Source organism: Periophthalmus magnuspinnatus, chromosome 24, assembly GCF_009829125.3.
Source record: "Periophthalmus magnuspinnatus isolate fPerMag1 chromosome 24, fPerMag1.2.pri, whole genome shotgun sequence".
Classification (NCBI taxonomy): Eukaryota; Metazoa; Chordata; class Actinopteri; order Gobiiformes; family Gobiidae; genus Periophthalmus; species Periophthalmus magnuspinnatus.
Window position 1 is genome coordinate 17,791,245 of NC_047149.1, and position 24,894 is coordinate 17,816,138.

General features: G+C 36.8%; 1 protein-coding gene across 2 annotated transcripts in view; it reads right to left on the minus strand.

The window, feature by feature from the left end:
- The window catches only part of pex7 (peroxisomal biogenesis factor 7), a 38,293-nt gene that overhangs the window by 13,228 nt on the left and 171 nt on the right, over positions 1–24,894 (minus strand). Inside the window, exons 2-9 of one of the 2 annotated variants that reach the window (XM_055232272.1) lie at positions 24,400–24,508; positions 24,259–24,316; positions 23,718–23,868; positions 23,513–23,590; positions 23,337–23,442; positions 12,236–12,342; positions 11,808–11,921; positions 8,601–8,656 (exon numbers count right to left, since the gene is read on the minus strand). In XM_055232272.1, coding sequence (XP_055088247.1) covers positions 8,601–8,656; positions 11,808–11,921; positions 12,236–12,342; positions 23,337–23,442; positions 23,513–23,590; positions 23,718–23,868; positions 24,259–24,316; positions 24,400–24,508 — 779 coding nt within the window. Of the gene's footprint in view, positions 1–8,600; positions 8,657–11,807; positions 11,922–12,235; positions 12,343–23,336; positions 23,443–23,512; positions 23,591–23,717; positions 23,869–24,258; positions 24,317–24,399; positions 24,524–24,894 lie in introns of both variants that reach the window. The other variant, XM_033990826.2, reaches the window with a different exon arrangement.

The window sequence follows — 24,894 nt, forward strand, 5'->3', positions numbered from 1 at the left end:
GATGAGATTTTGACATAACTCCTAATATATAAAGTGTGAAATCCAGTTAGCAGTTTTTATGCATTTTATTTAATATTTTTGTTGTCAGTATTATTATATCACTGTGTTTTGGAACTACAGCTTCTTAAGGAGGTGCAACTCACTAATGCTTAACCCTTTTTTTGTCCAATTCAAGTGTAAACAGGTATAAAAAGAAAAAAAAAAATCAAAGATACAATCACAATCTTGTCTTGTGAGATCTTGTGGCATGAGATCCTGTCCCATCTCTAGTGGCTACAAAAGAAAAATGTCATATACTTTGTTACTTATGTGGCCCAAAATGCACACAAAAGTCTCTGAAAAGTAGTAGCTTCACTTGGAAATGCAAAATGGCTCACAACTGTGCCACTATATCCTTCATGAAGATGTTGCATTAACTCTTTTAAGGTGAATCTAGGAAGTTAAGCTACCAAACGCATGGCCTGTTTTGCTTTAGACTCTTATTACACCTTTTGTGCAATTCCTCAAAACAACTCATTCATAACAAGTTTTCCACTGGTTTTACAAAAGCGTCATGCTGCATAAATACGTCAGCGGATCCTCAGAGCCTTTGAATGTAATGGAAGAACCACACTGGTCAATGGGACACGGGAACAAAAGGCAGGAACGGTAGAAAGGTGAAGTGATGCTAATTACAAACGGATATTAAGCCTGAGCATACACAGAGGACTAGAGTTATCTAAAACAAACATCTAACAGTGTGCACAATGATGGAGGACACAGAGGGAAATGTAATACTACTGAGAAGACCAGGCCCACGACATGTCCGACCACAATGTGATAATTAACTGCAATAAATCAACAGAGATGACATAATTACATTGAGTGTGAGATAAGGTCCATATGTAGATAAAATAAGAAGCTAATCTTAGCCTTGTTAGCAATTTACAAAACAATAGACTGAAATAATTCTATGACCGGATTGAATATAAAATTTTATATATCACACAATTACTTTTATTCACGAATTCATGATTATAATGTTGCATATCCAAGAGGTTCATTCATACTATAAACAATAAACATTTTGCCTCCCCATCTCCATTAAACTTTATGGGCCTATCAAGCTAAAACCCATTAACGGGCTGAAATATAATGCCATTATTAAAAGGTTACCATGGACAATATCAAATGTCAAAGAGCCAAGGTTATGTTGGTAACCATAACAAGGAGACAGTCTGCTAACTGACCACTGACTGAAAGTGTGGCGGGTTGCGGGACTCACCTGGGTCCCGCAACCTGCCACACTGACCTCGGCTGAGTGCGTCTAGGTGAGGCGTGGGTCTGCGGAAAGAAACTACAACATGTCTATTTATCCCAGACACCGCAGCCGTCTGGGTTGGTTTTCAGGTATGTGTGTTACTACGTGAATCTGCGTGAATGTGCATGAAACTGCATTGCCTTGTTCAAATACACACTGCAGCTGTCACAGTTGGTGTAATAGGCAATCTGTAAGTACGAACCGACCCGCCTCGCAATCAGTATAAAGTCGATGTAACAGTCAGTACATCATTGGTTCCATAATATTCCAAATACACTTATGATAAGTTAGATTTGAAATTCTAAATTGTAACTAATAAATGCTTTGGTAGGTATACAATATTATATATGCAACATTTTAAGGACTTTTTTTCATTCGTAACATATTTTGCTTTAAACTTGTTAATTGTTATGTTGTAATTTTTCATCACTCTGAAACCCCTAGATAAATTAGTACCTATATTTAACTCCAATGCTGTCCTGATATCAAAAAAGTCCATCTTTGTTTTGAAAGGGCTTTCAAATTCACAAATGAATCTAAACATGAAGTAATATATGTTATAATAATAATGTTATGTAACAATATCAATACATATAGTTTAAAGTTAACAGACATCAATGAAAGTTTAGCCATTATATTTCCCTGTAATATTAAAAAAAAAAACCCAAAAAAAAACATATAAAATGTAAATATAGCCTTCATGATTCACCATACATGTGATTACTCATATGTTTTGTCTGTTGTTTACCTCAGAGAGTGCACTATTGTGAGTCTTTTGTACGCTGTATCTCCAATCAATGTTCACCTGCTCCCTGTATACACCTGTGTACACCTGCTCACACCTGCGGACTTCCTGCTCCTGGTTCCAAACACAGGACTGCGCTCTCAATGAAAGAGCTGCACGTACAGGTTGCAATGCAAATAAACACGTAGTACAATGAGTGGGTAATGACGACCTGCTATTGAGAGGAAAGGAAAACCCAAATATTGTTCTTTTGATGCTGTGGGGAATCGGAAATGACCGATCCTAATGTAAACATAAATGCTTTTCTTTGCATTGTTTTGGTGTCATTTGATGATAACTACACATTAATTAAATACTTACATAACAGGTTAGGACTTAGGGTATTAATTAAGTAGTTAGTAATCACTCTTAATAAATTAGTTCATTATGAATTAAGTGTTTGTTCTGGCTTTATTAAGGCTATCAAAACTGTTGTTATTCTAAAATGTTACTGTTTTGTGTTCATTTTAAACAGACTCGTATTTTTATTTGTGATGCATTTTTGTTAAACCAGTGTTTTGTATAGAAACTAGCTTTGTCACATAGACTCCGCAGGTGAGGGCACAAGAGAAGATAGACATCAGACTACAAGCTTAAGTCTCATTCATTCATTTTTAAATAAAAGCAAATTACTGTTGGATTTTGATACTGACCCCTCATATTATCATAAGGCTTAAAAAAAATATATATAGTGAATAAATAAATAAATAAATTCATTAAAAAAATTCTCTGGTAAGGCCCATCTTTAAAAAAAAAAAAAAAAAAAAAGTAAAAATGGAAGGTAAAATTTACTGCTGCATTTTACTATACTGATATACTGAATTACTAACGGTTGATTTATGCCTTCAGTTTTGGTATAGTAGTGTTGATGAGTGGTCAAAAATAGTGAGTATTTATTAGAAATCTTAACATGCTCAAAAGCTCAAAAAGTTGCATTTGATTAAAAAACAAAATGCTCCAAATTGACTCCTTCCTTCTTCCTCATCTAACCTGCATTAGACATTTTGTACCAGCCCACATAAGCCGCTCTTCCTCACAGATAGGATTTGATGAAGAGCAGCAGTGCAAATGCTATCAGCGCAGTAATGAACGAGCCTGGTTTATCTCACCGGAGCTAATAAAGAAGATTAAATTAAACACGTTAAGAGCTTAAGAAATTCACCCATCAAGTTTTCAAACTAACCCCCTACGATCACTCACCGAGCAGTCAATCTATCTTCAGTCTTGGTCCATTAACGCTGGAACCACAGGGTGAAAATGACTTTTAGCATATTTAGAAGGCTTACAATAAAGGATGTTATGGCAGTATATATGTTTTCCTCACAGAGTGTGTTTTTAATGTAGTTTTGAGCAATAAAAACACCTGTAAGATTCTGCTTAAAGGACCCATGTTAGGCTGTTTTCTGATCTAATGTTGTTTCGTCACCACAAACATACTCGGAGTTGTGTTTTGTTTCATTCACATGTTTAACACACAAACCCTGCATATTTTAGCTGAGTTCATCTATCAAATAGAAAACATTCTGTTCCACCTTGTGATGTCATGTGGTAATGCAGGAAGTGCTTCTCTGCGTTACATACACCTTCATTATAATAACTAATTAGATCATTTCAGCCATGGAATTGCCAATCTCTAATGAAATAAAGGTAAAATGTAGCTGTTAACTTGAAAACTACAGCTTCATGTCATCACAAGGTGGAAAAGAGCATTTTCAGCTGTGGAGACGTAGACAGACAAATAATAAAGAGTTACTTAAACATCTGTGAGTGAAACAAAACACAACTTGAGGTATGTTTTTTAGGAGATAACATTCTAACATGGCTTAAAGTTCACAAGAGTCAATTTAGCATAATATGGGGCCATTAAAGCAATAGCAGCTCACTGAAACAAGCAGGTGGTGTATCCTCCTCCAGACAAGTTAGTACAGTAATAAACCACATAAGCAAATGTGCAGATGGCAAGTTGGCATTGAATGATCTGCAATAGTTTAACATTGTCTGCTCAAGACTTACCGTAACAAATATTTGCCTTTTCAATGTATGTGTTTTTAACTGCAATATTTACTATTTGATTTTCTTCTGTACAGGTGAACCTTCCTGAGCTAGATAGAGATGGTCAAATAAAGAATGAAGGAAAGGCCATTTCTCAGGGCTTACATCTGTCAGATATGGTAGCACGTTATATGTTGCGATTAGTAAATTATGATGTAAGTATGAGCTTGCAGATCATTTCCACAACATATCTTCAACTGTTAATGTTTTAAAGGCCAGAGAATGCGGGGAAATGTCTGGGAAGTGGGAAGTCCGTATATCTCTTGAAATGCTACAGGCTCTAATTAAAAGGAAGAATGTGAAGCCTCCAGGGACAAAGGAACAGTGGAAATCAGTTCACAGTAGCTGCCAACAGAGCACAGCAGTCACATCATATCACGTCAGTCAAACATATACACTATCATAAACTATTTAGCATAATGTAATTCTTATTGATTTATTGTGACAACAGAGAGTCCAGATCCACAAAGTACGAAGTATGACTGAAACATATATGACAGGTTAGACTACAGGTTTCACCGAAATGTAGTTTACCTGAAAGACTTGAATCCACTTTTAAGAGCTTTTAACCATGTCGTAGATGTTTCCCCTTCTCATTTACCGTCAAAGTTGTTTTTGGAGTGATTTGTGCATGTTTGAGCAATCTTTAATCACTTATTTTCAAGATACCATAGTGCCGATCAATCCCCCTTTTATTTTCTTAATCGATGATACATGAAGGATTCGGCAGCGTCACATAGTCATTTTGGTACAAATAAAAAAAATAAATGTAATTCCACTACCCACTAGTGTGATCTGCAGCTACGCATTGGACGTGCTGACAGCTACACGGCTCTAATGCAGAAGTCAGTGGGCTTCTTTCTTTTATTAAGTCATTTTAGATGAATATTGCGATTTAAAATGTGAAAAATATGAAAATATAATGATTCACGGGTGCCATAGATTAAAACTATACAACACATACAAGCACAATATGGCACCTATTTGCCAGAAAAATGCCTTGTGAATAAATTGTTGCTGCATTTCGGATGGAATTGTACACATTGATGGCATAGATACCTCCTATAATTTTTCACCTTTTTTCTGATGCAAAAAAAATAATAAAAAAAAATCCATGCATTATTTTTTGCCATCTCACGTAAAACTATGCCAAATATTTAACACAGGTAGAATCCCACTAAACAAAATATGCTAATTTTGATTTTATATTGAAAACATTTCCCATTTGTGCCATAACTAAAAAAAAAAAAAAATCACAAATGCATGTGAAATTCGACAGACGACCAGGTGTGTTCACTGCTTCCACAAATGGTTGAAAATATAACAATTGAATAAATCATGCTATAGCTGTAGGTGTTTTAAATGACACAGACACAGAGTGATGGTGGCGGCTGTGTTGACTTTCAGATCTCTCTGCTTCAGGGTTAAGTACATTCTCTTTTTCGCTGCTCAGAACTGGAGCCAATGAATGAACGGATCAATAAAACACACAGTTGGCAGCGGGCCACTCTCCCTCACATCCATCTCAAATGCTTTTTTCCCTTTGGCTTTTGGTCTATGTCGTTTACTCCACGATGCATTCAGGTGCAAGTCGTTAAAAGCATCGTTTGCCTCAGCATTAAACGACGCACGACACTGTGGGTTTACGAGGAAACACAGCTGGATCAGAACAGTCCAAAACATGTTCTGTGAAATTGAAGCTGTTTTGATGACATAGTGAGTGCATTGCAGAACACAAAATAATAACTTTTAATTGTTATTTGTGTCATCTCTGGGGACTCAGTAGTGTTAACGATTAAGTCAATAAACTGAGTTAACATTATAAAAACAGATTTCAGATAGCAATGGGCACCTTCCAATGTTTTTCAGGTACCAGCACATGATCAATACCTCAGTTTTAGAACCGATTCTGTTAATTATTATCAAAAATGTCAAAACAGAACTACATATGTTCATAAATTCCATTATATTGCACAGTATTTGGAGAAAAGCTGTTGTTTTTATGGTTAATGTATACTATAAATTGGAGAACATACAGACAGTTACTAGCGTCACTATACATTTTATAGTGACGCTAGTAACTGTCTGTAGAGCTCTCTCCGGACACACAAAACATATTCTCTCTGCACTAATTTTCAGTTTCAATTCAGAAGTAGTCATATCAGGATCAGATACAGAAGAGAAATATACAAACAGAAACTTCATAATGTTCTACTTTATCTCCTGATGTGTATGGGTTGGGTTGACAAACATATTACTGACTTTATATTCATTTGTGCTGACCATAGACTTTACATATAAACGGCCATAGCTAACCTGCTAGCCGTTGCTTTCCAAATAGGAAGTGAACATGGGTGCTCTTCCGGTTCCCTCGGCTCTGGCTCCAGTTCACTTTACACTGAAAAATGTCACCCTTCTCTCCATAACTATTGCTGTCAGGCTCGTCATTTTGGTGTTAAAATGTACGTATTAACCCGCTCTACATGATCCTGGTGTCTTTATTTCGCTATTGTGTCTGTAAACCAAGATATGAACATTAATAACAGACAAATCAGGCACCTTCTTTCCCCGAGATCACTCCTGCTAGCGTTAGCAACAGGTTTGATTGACAGTGTTGCTAAGCAGAAGGAAGGGGAGTTATCTTCAACAGCCTCGCGCCGAATTGGCTCTTTAGTTGCTATGATACCCGCAGTCAGAATCCAAATTTGCCTGTTTAACCGCTAGCCTCGACGAGCTTCATTTGACTGGAACTGAACGCTATAGGTGACGTCACACTCCCTTAGTCCACTTCTTTATACAGTCTGTGGTGCTGACAGGGAAGACATTGATCTTTGTGCCAGTTTTTGATTAATCTGGATAGATATTAACCATAAACCAGACTCTCGTGAATGCTGTTAAAGTTAATGCTAATCAAAGCCTCTATTTCCAGTCATAAATGTACTTCGGAATAACCTGCGCTTGCTGAAATTAGGTTCCCAAAGCTGTGTCTCGAGGCCTTGACTTACAGTAGCAATTACAGAGAAATGGCCAGGTAATTAATGTATATCCTTCACAAAAATGAATAAAGCTCCATTAACTATACTCCATGAAGCGTGAAGGACAGTCCTGTGTGTTATCATATGGGCAATGGCTCTATATATCTGGCACAGAGATAATCAATTCACTAAAACGGTCTACATTCACACAAATTAAACATATAATTAATAAAAGTATCGTAGAGCTATCTCGCCATGTTACCTTTGAGGAAATCCTTAACTTAGACAATACCAAAAATATAACAAAAATATTTATATTTTACTGTATTTATCAAAGACTAAGCTAAAAGTTTTGCCACAGTTACTACATATTATCTAAGCAGCTCTTAGGTTGTAAATGAGACCAGTGTGTGCCATCTGCATCTAATTATAAAGTTATTGTTGTTGTTTTTTTTTTGTTGTTTTTTTTTTAAATATCCTCAGAGTCAGGACGTGCACTGTCAACATGCTAGTTATTGTTAGCATTACTGTGATTGCAAAACTCCAATCTGTCCTCTGAAATTTGTGAAACGTTCTTATAAATTCATCATGGCAAATAGTGAGGATGGTAGGAATGTGTAAGGTAAGTGAGGACTACCTAGACCTCTGTTTAAAATGAACTAGTTTTGTTTTTCACGATTAAAGACAGAAAAAAAACAGATACAGCACTTTTAACAATCCATCCATCTTTGATACACTTTGATAAAACTAGTTATCTTTTAGATCTGTGGAAGAATCTCCCTCAAAGAGACGCAAAACGATTAAAAAGTGTGGAAATACTGGGGGCATTGGAGCTTGAAATGATCCACATATTAACAGCTTTGAGCTCATCTACAACACACATTATCAGAGGCTGTTCCCTGACAAAGGGACGGGCACTGCTCCATGTACAGATACACAGATGTAGACTGGGGTGAACTTTAATCTCCTCAAAACAAAGGATTCTGACCCGATCTGACCCGAAGATGTAACTGACCAAGAGCAATTATTTAATCTAATTTAATTTTCATTCAGTGTCACATGTCGATAGTGTCTGATGAGAATAACTGTGATTTTTGCCCCTTGTTTTAATCTAAAAAAAAGTCAAGCGTACAGATGGGGCGAGAGTAGCTCATTTGTTAGCGTGTTTGTCCACTGATCCGAAGGTTGACGGTTCGAATCCTGCTCTCAATGTAAAGAGCTTTGAGTGCCCTGACGATGGAAAAGTACTACATAAAACTATATGCTAAATAAAAATGTAACCATCTGACCATATTGTTTGGGTAGTTTTTTTCCCCCCATGTAATTCTTTTATGTTCAGTTAATGTTGACATTTTAAATCGATTAACTTAAAATCCTAGCTATTTGTCTATGGTTCAAAATAAAGTAATTACAAGGGCACAAGCCAACAGTTCATTTTATTTTTTATTTTTTGTGTGTAGTGTAGTTTTTATCCTTCAAAATCTCTTACCTCACAGTAAAGTCGTAGGAGCAGGATCCCAGCACAGTTTTACTGAAGGGAGAAAACTGCAAAAATTCAAAAGAAACATCAAGTTAATTTCGTGGCAAATTAGTAAAATGAGAAGATGGTAATAAAAAAAAATAGTAATAATGACTACTGCTGGTTTAAGTGTTGGTCATTATTATATCAGGAATGGAAGATTTTTAGTAATGTACTGTAAATATATTCAAAAGCACAAACATCCTAACCACATATTTATCCACAGTTATATTCAAAGCAAAAATCAAACAAACATGAAAGCTGAACCAGCCCACCTCCCCCTGCTGAGTCCTGTGTTCTGACGTCTCATTTCTCAGCTGGAGGAGTTCCCTGGTCTTTCAAGATTATGCAAAATCGACTTTTTGAAGCTTTATACCGTGTTAAACATTGCTCCCTAATCAAAAACATGCTTAAAAAGGTTTTATATGCCATCCAAGCATGTTTGAGTAATTGTGTGTTCTCTCCCAGGCCCTATTTGAACCCTCCTTACAGTTAGCAGCACGATTCTGGTCAGAGCTCTCCATGCTCCCACATGACATTTTTTTATAAATACATAAAAGCATGATACAAAACTGTGCACTACAACTTGACAAATTTCATGTGATGTCTTGTGATAGTGCTCTGAAGGGGGAGTGACTTAGTGCGGAAAACAAAGGAAGAGGGGTGTCAAAAACAAAACTAAAGATTATTATTAAGATATTAAACATGTCAATATGTTGGTTTTGGCAAATATAACCTTCTCAAAACAATAAAAGGTAACATGGTGATCTATCTAATATGTGTTAGCGTTTAATACCCCATAGAAGAGGAATACCCCATCTTTCACTAAAACACACACGTTTAAATTCAAAGTGAAATGCATCTCTGAGACAAATGATCTCAGATGTTTTTTGAAGTTTCTGTCCTGCTGAGCTTTACATGAAACTGTGTTGACACAAAAGAAAATCGGGGTTTCAGCGTCTGTTCCTTCCTGAAGACAATCGTTTTTTCATTTTCACCCTTTCTATTGAGATATTTTATGTTTCACCAAATGGGGTGCTATTGTCCTGTTCAGTCTTCTAAGGTTTAGATGAAATAACTGAAGGACAAAATAACATGTTTTTTTTTTTTTTTTTTTAATTGCTCAAACGGACATACTGCAGTCTTAATTTGAACGATCTGTAACTTGACCGGGTGGCATCATCTTCTTGTCTTCATAGAGATAGTTTAAAGGGCCCGTATTACACTGTGTTCTGATTTATCACAAACAGACCTGGAGTTGAGTTTTGTTTCATTCACACATATTTAACCCATAAACCCTGCAAATTTAGGCTGAGTTTTTCTCTCAAACAGAAAACACTCTGTTCCACCTTGTGATGTCATGTGGTAATACAGAGAGTGCTCCAATGTGTTTTAAACTCCACACACCTTCACTGGAATCATTAAGATAATTTAAGCCCTGGAACTGTCAATCTCTACTGGACTAAAGATAAAAGGGAGCTGTTGACTTGAAAACTATCACTTCATGACATCACAAGGTGGAACTGAGCATTTTCAGCTTTGGAAACGTAGACAATCTAATAAGGCAGGATTACTCAAACTAAACAAAACTCCAGGTATGTTTTGATGAGGTAACAACATTATGACATGGCCAAAACCTCACAAGAATCAAATTTGTGTAATGTAGGACCTTTAATGACATAATGGAAAATACAAGCACCTTTAAAATCAACCTACTGCAATTCAGACAAATATTTCTTTCCTTCACTAAGCCTTTGTTCAGCAGCATATTATCAATAAAAACAATATTGTGGTTTATCATAAATTTTCATCGGTGCATAGGTTTTCTCTTATGTCAGTATCGTTTAATTCTACACTCAAAGAAAGAGTGTAGTAGACATCTTAGTTTAACTCAATGTGAGAATGGCCTCTTTAACACTAGATTGCATTGTGTGTGTTTTGTGTGGAGTTTGCAGATCTGTTAAAGCGGTTATCGATTCACTGGAGTAGCACCAAGCTTCAGCTCTAACAGATAAGAATACAGAAAAGAGAGAGGGAGAAGGGAGGAGGGAGGAGGTGGAGTCACCCGAGAAAATCCCTGGTACAATAAGGAGACGTAATGTACTGTATCTGAACCAAATCATTTTCTTTAACTCAAAGTATATATTCTCTATTCTTTCAACTGTTCGCATGGATGCAAGCTCTCAAGAAATGTATATAAGATAAGCTATTTTAGAGTGACAGTGTGAGTGATTGTGATTGGAGAGGTTAGATGAATGGGAGCCAGATTTGCTCAAACTGCCTTAAGAAGACATTATATTTCTTCAAAACAAAAAAACAAAACAAAAAAACAATATATTTTTATTGGTATATTTTGAGAGTATGATAAAAATGTGAATGTCCCCTCAGAGTGGATTATACACAGTATTACATAGTATATGAATGTGGGTGTTGTGTTTTCTTGGCCTCTTGCTGTGGTGTGACATGTGTCTAATCTGTGTAAAGGGCCTGAGCTGCAGACTGCCCCATTAGCTCCATTTAAGGGGGTGTTTTGATGCTGTCATGGCCACTGCCTTGTAGTTCTGCATAAATACGGTTTAAAACCTTTTCTTTCTTCCTTTGTATGTTCAAAATTTACAACCTATATAGATGTGGTATAAATATTATTGAATTCAAGCTCCCATTTTATAAAAAAAAAAGTGCATTATTAAAATATGAATTAAAAGTCCTATATTACACAGAATTGACTCTTGTGAGCTTTAAGCCATTTTAGACTGATACCTCCTCAAACACATATCAGGTTTGAATAATCCAGCATTTTATTTTATGTCCAAAGCTGAAAATGCTCTGTTCCACCTTGTGATGTCATGAAGCAGTAGTTTTCAAGTTTGCAAATACCTTTGTTTTTAATTCAGCAGAGATCGGCAATTCCAGGGCTAAAATCATCTGAATCATTCAAGTGAAGATGTATGGAGTTTAAAAACACAGTGGAGCACTTTGTGTATTACCATGTGACATCATAAGGCGGAGTGTTTTTCACAGAGTGAAGGGGATTTGTGTGTTAAACATGTGTGAATGAACTAAAACAACCTCTGGGTATGTGTTTGATGAGGACACATTATAGTATTAGAAAAAAGCCCTTTAACACATTTGTACATGTTCAGTAGTAGTGGTAGTAGATATGGCCTCTTGGTGTACCTTGAGTCTTCTGATGGCGTAGGTATGTCCCTGTAGTTGGCTCAAAGGTTGACGGACATTTCTCAAATCCCAAATTCGAATGGTGCAGTCGACTGAGCCTGTGGCCAAAAGGTTCTGTACCAAGGGTTAGAGAAAAACAATTCTTTAGTTGCATTTTTGAAAGTAATATATGTATATGTATATGTATATGTATATGTATATGTATATGTATATATATATATATATATATATATATATATGTATATGTATATGTATATGTATATGTATATGTATATATATATGTATATGTATTATATGTACTATAATGCATCCTTCACTACACTTGGATAGGCAATTACATAAGTTAGTGACTTGGAGGTGCTGTATAACCGAACCTTCAATAAAACAACCCTTTATGTAACCATTACAGGTCTTTAAGTGACTGTTACCTGGTCATATTTGCACCAATCACAGCTCAGTATTTCTGTCTTGTGTGCAGGAACAGCCAATCGACAGAGAGCGCTCTTCACGTCCCATATTCTTAGTGTGCCATCACCTGTAAATGAAAAAAAAAAAATTATACATATATATATATATATATATATATATATATATATATATATATATATATATATATATATATATATATATACACACACACACACACACACACACACACACACAGACGGCTTTTAGTTGCAATTAGTTTTTGGGAAATGAAGGTAAAGCAATTTTGGTTGCCATATACCATAAACTTTACAAACACACACACACACTGGGCAAGCGAGAGACTTATTTGACTTGGTAGACATTTCACGAAAATGGTTATTAGAGAGAGAACAATTAAATGAAACAATAATAAAAAACAAAAAGCACATTTATACCACAGAGGCGGTGTTTGATAGTAGCATTAACTCCAGTGTCTACACAAAACTTTCCTCATTTCAGGGGTCAGTTCCTTTGAGTTCCTGCCAACGCACTGCGACACTCATTCAGCCCGACTGCTCCATTCACTGCAGTGGTACCTCCTATAACGTCACTGCATGATATCACTGCTTTTATATTGATTTTAGTGAGTCCATTTACAAACTGATGGGGCTATTTAAGCTCAGACTAAAACAAAATGGTTATGGTTAAATGCACAGAAAGTGCTATTTGGCAACACCTCAGTAAGATGTAAGCAGTATTGGATTGGCAAAAAGGTGCACTAACCTTCTGAGTACATCTTCTAAAATATTAAACTTATCTATATCTCCATGGAAACAAGCAGGCCGAGTTCACCTGTGGAGAGTAGACCCTGCTCACAGTAAAAATCTGTGTTTGTTAAAGGTATATTTCAACACCTGTAATTAAAACTTTTAATTATAAAGCACTTTTCATACAAAAATTGAATGTGCTTTCCAGGTGGCAGCATCTATTCATTTTGAACAAGAAAAGTTGTGAAATTAGACATTATTCTCTTATGAAATTACTTTGACCCAGGTCGCCCTTTAAAAAAAGATTTTGATCTCAATGAGGATTTGTCACCTGGTTAAATAAAAGCTAGGACATAAAGAAATAAAATCATGTCATAGATCTAAAGAAGCACTTCTAAAAATGATTTGTCTGGTTTCTAGCCATTTTTTCTTTTTAAATAAAGTTTGCCTCAAAGGTCAGACCATGATGAAACAATGATTATATGGGTACCATGAAACTTGGATTCATGGATGTATAGTACAAATGATGTGATGTTAGTTACTGTTAGAAGATGCAGATATAAAAGTACAGTTGAGTTTACAGGAGGATTAATGTCAAGAGTAAAGTAAAGGTGATGCAGTTCTGCAGCAGTCACCCACCTCTTCACTCCCACTCTGTTCTGAAGTGATACTTAAACCCATTTAGAGCTGTTTCACTCAAACTCCCTAAAACACTGCAGCGAGAAGAAGGAGGAGGAGGACTGGACCTAACACAAGCACAATCCTGTTACACACAAAACACCAGATGGGAAGCTGCATTACCATTACCATTAATCTTATGTTCTGGTAGTGAATTAAAGTAACGCAAATGTATACAACTTAGACCACCTTGTGACCAGTTACAACGATAACCTCAGTAAATTTTTTTCATTAAACTTGCACTGTTAATTCAACCTAAAAAACCTAGCTCAAGGTCTATAGCTGGTTCCCTGGGCACTGAACTTTGGTTGCCCTCCTCTCCTGACAGGTTGTCCCCATTGTACTGAAGCATGAGCCAATTCATATAGGAAAGAAAACATAGTAATTACAAAAGTTTTACTCTGCCACTGTAGATCCCAAAACAGATTTCAGCTTATTTTCCACAATTCATGATCAATTTGGGTTTGTAATATTTGATTTAAGACCATCTAGGTATAAGCACAGTTGAGGCAAAATAGCAGGAGCGCCCAAAAACCCATTTCCAGCAGGACAAATCGCCTATTGTGCATGTAGATCTTTGTATTAACTTTACCTGCAGAGTATGACTATATTAGAATTTTTCTGCACTTGTGATGAGCTTTGCACGCTCCTCTGCTCCTTCTTTCCTCTCCTCTGTCACCTCCTCTGCTCTGGGAGATCCCTGGTTGCACTTAAACATGAGTTGTGACAGAAAACCTCTTGTATAGCTACACTGTAGCAGGAGGGGATCAGCGGTGAATGTGCTGATCTGGACAGATACAGTTTAACAGAGCGAGACCCTCCCCCTTCCAGCCCGACCCCCAACCACACACACTCATGTTGAGTTTTCATGCTTTTTGGCGACAATAGTTTGACTTTCATGCATTTACTGAAGACTGATAATATATGTACTAGTAACCCAACCTTACTAAACCCTATTTTTAACTTATTTAACCCATATCTGAACTTAAATCATGTTGTTGATCACTAATAAAGGATGCAAGTATAGGTTCCATAGTAAAAGAAAATTTAATTCAGATTGTTTTGGAGCTTTTGAAACTTTTGTTGCTATAGTAAAGGATTTATGTTATGAGGACATAATTTTGTCCCCATAAGGAAGGCTGGTCCCCATGTTGGGTTTCCATGATTCTTATGGTCCCAGCATGCAATACTCAAATAAATAAAAATACACTAATAACATGCAGAGATGATGTTAACTGTACTATACAGATTAGATTTTTACAGTAGGCCTACATGAGAAATATGAACTAGTACAGAGATTCTCAAATTGTGGGATGTGGCCTTCTTCTGCATGGAGATCTTTAGAGTTCTAGTCTGAGTAAGACTCTGGTTTAAATTGACTCAAATATAATTTAGGGTGAAGATTATTCATGTAAGTTCAGTGAACTTGAGCTCTATTTTAGGCTTTAGGCCATGTTTAGACTTCTACAACGTGATATGTTGCTGTTATAAATCTGGTTTAAATCTGGTTGTGCTTGGAAAGTCATCTATTTTTAAAATATCAAAATGTTCTCATTTTTATTTCATTTACCGTGCTCCCTACAGTAGCCTAGCACCTAGTGATATGTGTATATCTATATTTTGTAATGCATTAAGTCTTTCAAGATACACAAAAGACTTTACAGTGCATTATTCATTCCCTGACAGAAACAAGCCAATCTGCGCCATCAGTCCATCTGACCACCACCAACATTCACGCACACACTACATCATACTAGGAAAGGTGGGTGAAGTATCTTGCCTAAGGACACAATGCTCCACTTAAGAACCTGGTATTCCCAGAGGTTTAAGGCCGGCCATACTTAGCTTCTGAAATCTGACGAGGTCGGGTTTGGACAAGCCTGTTTGGCTATAGTTCTTATTTATTGACAACAAATAATGTTTGTGGGCAAATAAAAGCAAAATCTCCAAATATAAGCTACAATACATGTTTTATTCTTGATTGAAAACTAATCCTAACCTAAGGTATTGCAAACATATGAAACAGTTTTCATTTTGATCCTAACATTCATACATATTCACATATGTACAGTTGCACCTATTGTATTGTCACTCTTTTGTATATTTCCCTGTTATCAGTTTGAAACAACACAGGCCTTAGTTAAACAGGATTATGGTTTATGTAATGGGTATTTACTCTGCCTCCAAAGTGTCAACATGATCCCCTGACATAAACACCGAAGCCAGACATGGATTTTGTTTTCTTTACTATATTAAACATGCTCCTAGTGCTCTGAGCTGCCTAAGTTTTTCATTACAGTTGATGGCATCTCTCTACGCTAATCCTTCAGCATTTCAAGGCTCCTTTTCATTTTAAACCATGCTAAAGCAGGTTTTCAAAGGAGAAGCTAGCATGTGAGTGGGAGACAGTGGGTTGAGGCACAAAGACGAAGCATTCGGCCATTTTGGAGATGTTTTCCATGGATCACGAGTCGACATCTTCCTCCTCCACAGCTTATCCACAAAACCATGACCACAAGAGTCAAAGCAAAAGAAAATGTCACTGCAGACCGAAGACGAGCGCGAGGAAGACACAAGAAGCACGACATTACAATGGACTATTATGTGTCGTTACAGAGGAGCGCACAGAGGCTTTTGTCAGTGGAAAGAATGCACCATCAACACTAAAGACTGAAGTGATGCATACAACATACAACAACAGCTAAACTTATAATATTTGTATGGGTGGGTTTCCTACAAGCACTCCGGTTTCCCCTATCAACCCAAAATATGCACAATAGTCTTCAGCAAACGTAATGAGTCCCTGGCAGCACTGAAGGATGTGTCAAATAAACTCTTATCCTTAAAGGTCCTACATTACACATAATGGACTCACGAGTGCTTTAGGCCATGTTATAAACCTCTTACCTCCTCAACAACATAACTGGAGTTGTATCTTGCACTCATTCATGTTTGAGTAATCCGTATTATTAATCCGAAATGTTCTGTTCCACCTTGTGATGTCATGAAGCAGTAGTTTTCATTTAACAGCTACCTTTTACCTTTAGTTCAGTAGAGATGGGCAGTTCCAGGGCTGAAATAATCCAAATAATTCAACTGAACGTGTATGGAGTTTAAAAACACAGTTAAGCACTTCCTGTATTACCACATGACATCACACGGTGTTTTCAGTGTGTGAGAAGAACTCAGCCTAAATATGCACGGTTTGTGTGTTAAATGTGTGAAATAAAAAAGATGTCCAGGTATGTTTTGATGAGGAAACAGTATTATAATATAAATCTGAAAATAGCGTAATATGGGGCCTTACGAGGATAATATTGTTGTTGTGGAACCCGTATCATCTTCAACCTCCACAGGAGACTTAAGGGGAAACTCAGGCTGAGCTGTAACGTCTGCTGGAGGTGTTTCTGATGTGGCATCAGACCAAATTATGAAAAACTACTACTCTGACCGTGAGCGAGAGGAGCGAGGGTGAAGAGGAGAGAGACGGAAGAAGAAAGGAGGAAGAAAGAGGGCGAGAGCGGAGACATGGGAAACCCCGATAAGCTTATCATCCAGGGATGCAACGAAACCTCTGCCTCCACAGCTTCAAAGTGGCCGTAGCTCCTCACGCTAATGTAGCTAATCACGCTAATCACGCTAATGGAGCTAATTCCACGCGTGGCCAGAGGGAACGCTGTTGTGCACTGAGATAAGAGATTCTTCCATGCTCAATAACGTCCACTATTGCCTGTTTAGCCGTACTTTTGATCCAGCTACATAAGATTCAAAGGGCAATGTCAGACATTTGAGGTCCAGCTCCCTTTTCAAAATACTCCACATGGCAATTCTAACAATACCAAATAATACATATAGTATATAGCCTACAATGTTAAATATATTGAAACAAATCAAGTCAAAATGCTTTTTTGTTCAACAGACATGCAAAGATTATTATTTTTTAATTATATTCACCTGTAATTCTCATTGTAACTCAAATTTTTATGTCTAAATACCATTGTCTGCCATACAAAAAAGCTAGAATTCAGTCATCTAAAGTAAAACTAAAACATGCATCACTGAATTGTACAAAACAACCAACACAAGGGATTTGCTGAGTGCTTGTCTTTACTTCACTGTGGTATATTTCATTCCCTTTCTTAACTTATCTGTCACTGCAGGTTCACACTGGGCAGATCCACTGAGGGAAAAAAATATACAAAGTACAAGCTCGAAATCCAGACCTCTCCAGTCTAAACCAGTCAGACTAGTCCAAGTCCAGAGTACTCTATACTAGTGGGACCTACAGCCACAGTACGCAATCACTCATCTGTCACACACAAGCCCCTCCGTCCATAATAACGCCACTGACTTTCACCGCTGCAGGGAGACTGTGTAACTGGCACAGTGATTGGCTGAGGGCAGGTCAGAGGTCACCCAGGGGTCAGCATTGGGAAATAGATGTTCAAAATTGCACTGTTGTCGAATTGTTCACTTTTAATGTTCCATAGACTGTCATTAAACCATCCATCTTCATAGAAACAAGCAGGTGACACAGCCAGGCCAAGTTACAAATCAGATCTGTGGTGAGGCTACCCCACTCACAGGGAGAATGCATGTTTTTTCAACGTATTTTGGGACATTAAAATGTGTGCAATTGAAAACATGCTATATATAATGAGTTATGCAATCCCCAGGCAAAGCAGTAACATGTCCATGGAGACAGGCAGGCAGCGGACGTTCACCTGAAAAGTTATACGGTGCTCTAAATAAACTACATTCTGGTGCAAAATACACCTGCCAATTATCTAAAATTCAATTAGTTTAACATCTTAACAGTTCAAAACTTTTAAGATGTGTGCAAACACCAGCGGAATGAAAACCTGTCTTGAAAATGCTGCCAAGTTCATTAAGCTTTGTTCCATTTCACTAAAACAAACAATAAATTACAGCCAAGGAGATTCTGGACAAACAATGAATACCACCACTGTTGTCTCAGGCACAGAGCAGTGGCATTGTTAAGATAAGGTCAATAAACACTTGTTTATGGCAGGAAATAGAAAAACATTTCAAAGTGTAAACCACTTTCTTTTGTCTTTTTTTTTATGTCTTTCACCTTTTCCTTAACACCCAGTAACTATAAATGCAATGTTTTTTGTTTTTTTTTCTGTACCAAAGGGCAATTACATTTATTTGAAATTATTTGCAGTTTCAAAAGAATGATCGTACAACTTGATGGAGTGAAAACATTAAGTGGACCAACAGCTAAAATGTATATTAATATTTCTATTAATCAATATCATCATCGTTAGACCATTTAGTACTTAATTTAGCTAGTGTCCAAATAGCAAACTTCAGCTCATTTTCATTTAATAAAAAATAAAAATAAAAAATATTGTTTACCTCTAAGTATATTATTGCATTTTTAAGCATATCTTTTTTTAACTTTATGCATGCCCTTATTTGTACTTATTCAGTGTTTTTATGTTGCACTTCATCACCAAAAAAGTTCCTTGTTTGTGAGCTGTGTTCACTGACAATGGCAATAAAAGTCTTCTGATACTGATTCTGGAAATGCAAAAAAAGTTTCTCTATATAACTGAGACATGGAATTAAATGGGTATCTCTGGTCAGAAGTGATCACCATTACATAAAGATTCTGTGGTGTATATTTAGAGAGAGTGCACAAAAAGGAGTATTTAAACTGATATGATGTTTGATCAGTCTGACATGACCCACTGCAGGCGACCTGTGACAGAGAGATGAGGATTCTGCTGCTGGATAGAAAAATAATAAAGAAACTACAATCAATAAACAATTACAGGGGACCACTTCAAATGCATCAGTATGTTTTCTTTCTGGTGTAAAGAAACACGCCACATTTCTTCTTCTTCTTCTTCTGAACACAAGGGCTACTGTAGACCATAACCCACGCCAAAACAAGAGCAAAACAACAGCAGTCTCAACTCAGGTCCCCAAAAACAGAGCTGCAACTGATGAATACAAGTTTCACATCAACTTGTTGTCATAGCAACCACGTATCACATACAAAAGCAGTTACATTAACAACAACACATAAACATTTACAATAACAAACTGTGTCAACACTGAACTAAACACAAAATATCAGATCAATACACTATATATGAATTTTTCTTCTCACATGCAACTATAGAGCTGTAGTCGATTTCTTTTTTTATTTTTTTTTATTTTAACTGAATACAATAACAGGAAATGATAAAGTCATAAATTAGCATAAACTAGTTGGGACAATTGGTTAAGTTTAACAATATGCACCACTTGGGATATAGACATTCTCATAATGCCGAATTGTATAAATAAAGTTGAAACCAGAAGTTACGTACATTATTTAGAAAGACACTCACTGTTCTCACTGTATGTCATGAAATCTAACTACACTTTTCCTGTTTTAGGTAAATTGGGATTAACGAAATTATGTTTATTTGCTAAATGCCAGAATAATGAGGGAAGTTTACATACAGTAAGATGAATATGCCTTTAAAGAGTTTGGGAAAACCCAGATGATGATGTCATGTCTTTGGAAGCTCCTGATAGGTTTATTGACAATAAGAGACCTTGTGAATATGCTGCTGAAGCTGGTAAGAGTGGGTCATTATCGACAGTGAAACGAGTACTACATCAATACAGGCTGAAAGACCACTCTGCCAGGAAGAAGCCATTACTCCAAAAGAAACATAAAAAGACAGATTACAGTTTGCAAATGCAGACAGGGATAAAGACCTTAATTCTTGGAGACATCCCATCCCAACTGTGAAATACGTGGGTATTTCACAGTTGGGATGGGATGTCTCCAAAATTCCAACTGTGAAATACGGGCACGGCAGCATCATGTTGTGGGGTTGTTTCGCTGCAGGAGAGACTGGTGCACTTCACATAGATGACATCATGAGGAAAGAACATTATGTGGCAATAATGAAGCAACATCTCAAGACATAAGCCAGGACGTTAAAGCTTAGATGCAAATTGCTCTTCCAAATGGACAATGACATGAAGCACACTGACAAACTGGTTAGAAAGTCGGTTAAGGAGCACAAAGTCAGTGTTTGGAGAGGTGATCACAAAGCTCTGATCTCAGTCCTACTGAAAATGTAAGGACAGACCTGAAGAGGCATGTGCAAACAAGGTGGCCTAGAAACTTGGCTCAGTTACACCAGCTCTGTCAGGAGGAATGGGCCAAAATTCCTGCCAAATACTGTAAGAAGCTTGTGGAAGGACATCCAAAACACTTGACCCAAGTCATACAGTTTAAAGGCAATGGCACCAAATACCAATGAAATGTATGCAAACTTCTGACTTTGAAAATTGTCAAAACAAATTGTCAAAACAAATGCTTATCTCATTATTCTGGCATTTAGCAAATAGACATAATTTCAGAGAATGTTTAGTCAGACAGGGAGAATAAACAGGGTATGTGTCTTTTTATATAGTGTATGTAAACGTCTGGTTTCAACTATATGTGCTTACTAGTGCAATTCATTGTTTTAAGCACAACAAGGAATATTGACAAATGCATGCCAGGGTTTAAATGTTGTCTTTGTTATATGAGATGCAATGACCGACCACACAACTTTATGAATTCACACAATGGCTAAGATTAGGAAAATATGACAAAATATTGGGACAACCAAAACCAGATTACTGTATTGTTATATGCATAATTTAGTTTAAATCCTAAAACTGCTGAACAGAATCAGCCTTAGTAAATTAAGTTCATGTCTTTTCATGTCCTGTAATGAGAATAAAGGTGTTTTGTTGCCCAAAGCAGAGAGAATTTGCAGATTTCTTAGCACTGGTGGGAAGTCTATAGATAATCAGTGTATGAAAATGATTTTGTGTGTGGGGGTTTTGATAAGTACCTGACGCTGGCTCAGAGCTGACGGCGGAGCAGCTGCGCTTCACTAACCACTTTGGTTTAATTGGTTTGAGAAGAACGGAAATATCTCATCAGATTAACACACAAATCAGTCTCTGTGGTCAGGGCTTCAATTTAGCAGCACGCGATGATAGTGGCTACATACAGATCAATTATACATGCGCACTATGCAGAGCTGTTACCCACACAACTAAATGTCTTCTAATTAGGATTAACATTACAGTTGCCAAGTGAAGTCAAAGTTAGCGTGGTCTATCCAACTTACTCCAACTATTTTCCAAGTCTAAACATACAGATATTAAAGGTCTAATGTTACACAAAACTGACTCATGGCTTTAAACCATGCTATCATGTTGTTACATCCTCAAGTACCCTGAGTTGTGTTTTGTTTCATTCACATGTTTAAGTAATGCTTTATTATTAGTTTGTTTATATCTCTAAAGCTCAGAATGCTCTGTTCCACCTTGTGATGTCATAGTAGTGGTAGTTTTCAAATTAGCGGCTACCTTTTACCTTTTGTTCAAACAAGCGTGAATGAAACCAAACACAAGTCCAGGCAGGTTTGTGATGAGGAAACAACATTATTATAGATCAAAAAATAGCATAATATGGGCCCTTTAAGACTTTTACCTCTTAGTTTAAATTCCAAGGGGTGGATTGATAACCAGCAAAGTGAAATATCATAGAAAATGGAACAAATAAGGCACCTATGAAGAACTGGAATTAGTTTACAAAAATTCATAACTCAAAAAAAAAAAAATGTTTTGGGTGAGTGGGGTTGCCATATCTGATGCCAATAGCAGGATTTCAGATGGCATGATTCAAAAGGCCTATAGAATCCAAAGGAGATAGGGGGACAGTAAAAAGAGGTAAGAAGAGCCCCAACTTCCACTTATAAGATAAAGAAATTGTATTACATATTACTATAGAAGTTCAGTTGTTTCCTAAAGTTGTGTTGCACACTGCTACTCATCTGACAACCCCCCTCCCCAAAAAATGTCTCACCTTTGCTTTTTATAATATGGTCCACTATTCTGTGCTGTGCAACGAGGCTCTAATACAGAAACACACCTATTTGTTGATCTCATTGTGTTTGCTTGTGTCCAGAGCTGGTTCTGGTTAAATAATAGATAGCAGTCGTGCGGCACGATAAACCATAATTATACAGCATTGGATTAGATTCACTGAGCTCCAGTGTAGCCTAGAGCAACACTTTACATCAACTGTCCTCAGTATACCACATCTGATAGGGCTAAATAAATGGTTATCTATTGGCTGTATACAGTGCATCTGCTCTATTAGGGGCGTGCTGGTCGCAGTCATACAGAATTTACATCACAGGATCTCAAACTGTGCAACTGGTGCTCCTTGTGGTACACAGGGCTTTGTAGGTATCCTTAGTCTTTCATATATAGAAAATAATTTAGAGAATTATAACCTAGAATAGTTTAATTTATTTTGTTTAGTGCCACGTTCAATCATGATTTTGTCCTGTTTTATTCCTATTTAGTAAAAGAGAACTTGTAATTTAGGCTAACTTAAACCTGATTTAGTCCTTTTAGGTACAAGTTAAGCCTGGGTTTAGTCTAGTTTTACAAAAGTTACATTTAAATTCTGAATGAAGACTAAGTTTGCAAGATCATCATAAAAACAAATTAATGAAGTTATAGGCAGTCAACACCACCATCTTGTGGCCAGACAACATAAAGACGACGTGTGTATTTCTACTCATTCATAAAATATTGTAAACTGCACACATAGTTTCACTGATTAAAAACATACCTGAAGCAGTGGCAAAGCATCCTGGGATATGAGGTGACCAGATGGAGCTGTAGATGACTCCTTCGTGACCTCTGAGAGTACATAAACACTTCAGGCCAGGGTCCCACTGAATAGCAAAGAGTGTCAAATGTTAATGCAAACTAGCACAAAAGTATTGATTAAAACTGTGAACTAACCACTTTAGCCGTTTGGTCCCAGGATGCAGAAACTATAAGGTTTTCTCCTCTGGTCTGACTCCAGTCTACAGCATATACCTGTATTTTATAGACAATACCATTGCTTGTACTTGTAGGTTAACCAGCAGTCCATAATACTCTACATAACGCTTTGTAATATAGCAAAAACACAACTGATTTCCCTTTTTCCAAATATGGAACATACCTCCTGTGTGTGTTCTTTGGTCACTCTGAGTGGAGCGCTATGATTAGTCGAATCCCAGAGCTGTAAACTTCCATCTCCACCTCCAGCCACTAAAACATGTTCATTAGATTCACTCCAGGACACATCGAACAAACCATCACTCCACTCCCAACTGCAGACATACACAAAAACAATGAAAAAGTTCATTATTAAAAATTGGTGCAGCTTCAACTTGAAAGCAGTATTCATAACATAAGGAAAAACTCAGCTTGGGCTAGCCTAATGTTTCTTGCTGACCAGTCCTGCTGTTAAGTGACATTTGATTGAGAAATATGTTAATATTGTATTTTGAATGTTGAATGTAACAGTTTTCTTGCTCTACCAAATTGTTGAATATGCTGAATTAAACCAATTGAAGCAGAATATCCATGTATTTATTTTTATTATTATTACTAAACCTGAAACTCAGTAATAAAACATTCTTCCGAAAAGTGGCAACTCAAAGTAAAGTGTGCCTTAAACAAGTGTGCCCTGAATGCATCATGAATGAATTGAGAATTACCTTTGCACGAGTGCAGTCCCTGTTGGATTATCCTCCAAGACCAACAGTGTGCCACAACCTGACAGTATATTCACATATGTTACTCCTTCTATTTTATTGTGATACATTATTTATACCTTTGTCCTGCAGACAGATACTGACCTGCTATTCCATAATACTGGGAGGCAGCACAGGCCACTCTGTTTGGGATGAATGGAGAGACTTCAACAGCGTAACCATGACGCGCTGGACTCCGGAAAACCTTCATCATCTTCACAAAAAGAGGCTGCAAGATGTGAATGACATGGACATGGTGTAGAGGAGATATTCATGAATTTAACAATGAGGATACATTAGCAACAATACCAAACCAATGGACAATTTAAAACAAAATATTAATTGATTTGAAATCAACATTTTGCCTGTAAACAGAAAGCTAAACTCGATGAATAACCTCTGACCTTATCGTTCAACGAGACTGAATCTGAATCAATAAAAGTCCAAACTAGTAAATAAAGCTGTATTATGAAACTTTGACATTTGAAGTCAAGCTTTGGAAAAAAGTAGAGATTATCATAGCATCAAGACTGCTAGAAAATCTATCAACATAGTGGATTTATAATGGAACATTGAAGAACAGTGTTAGTTGGGGGAAGC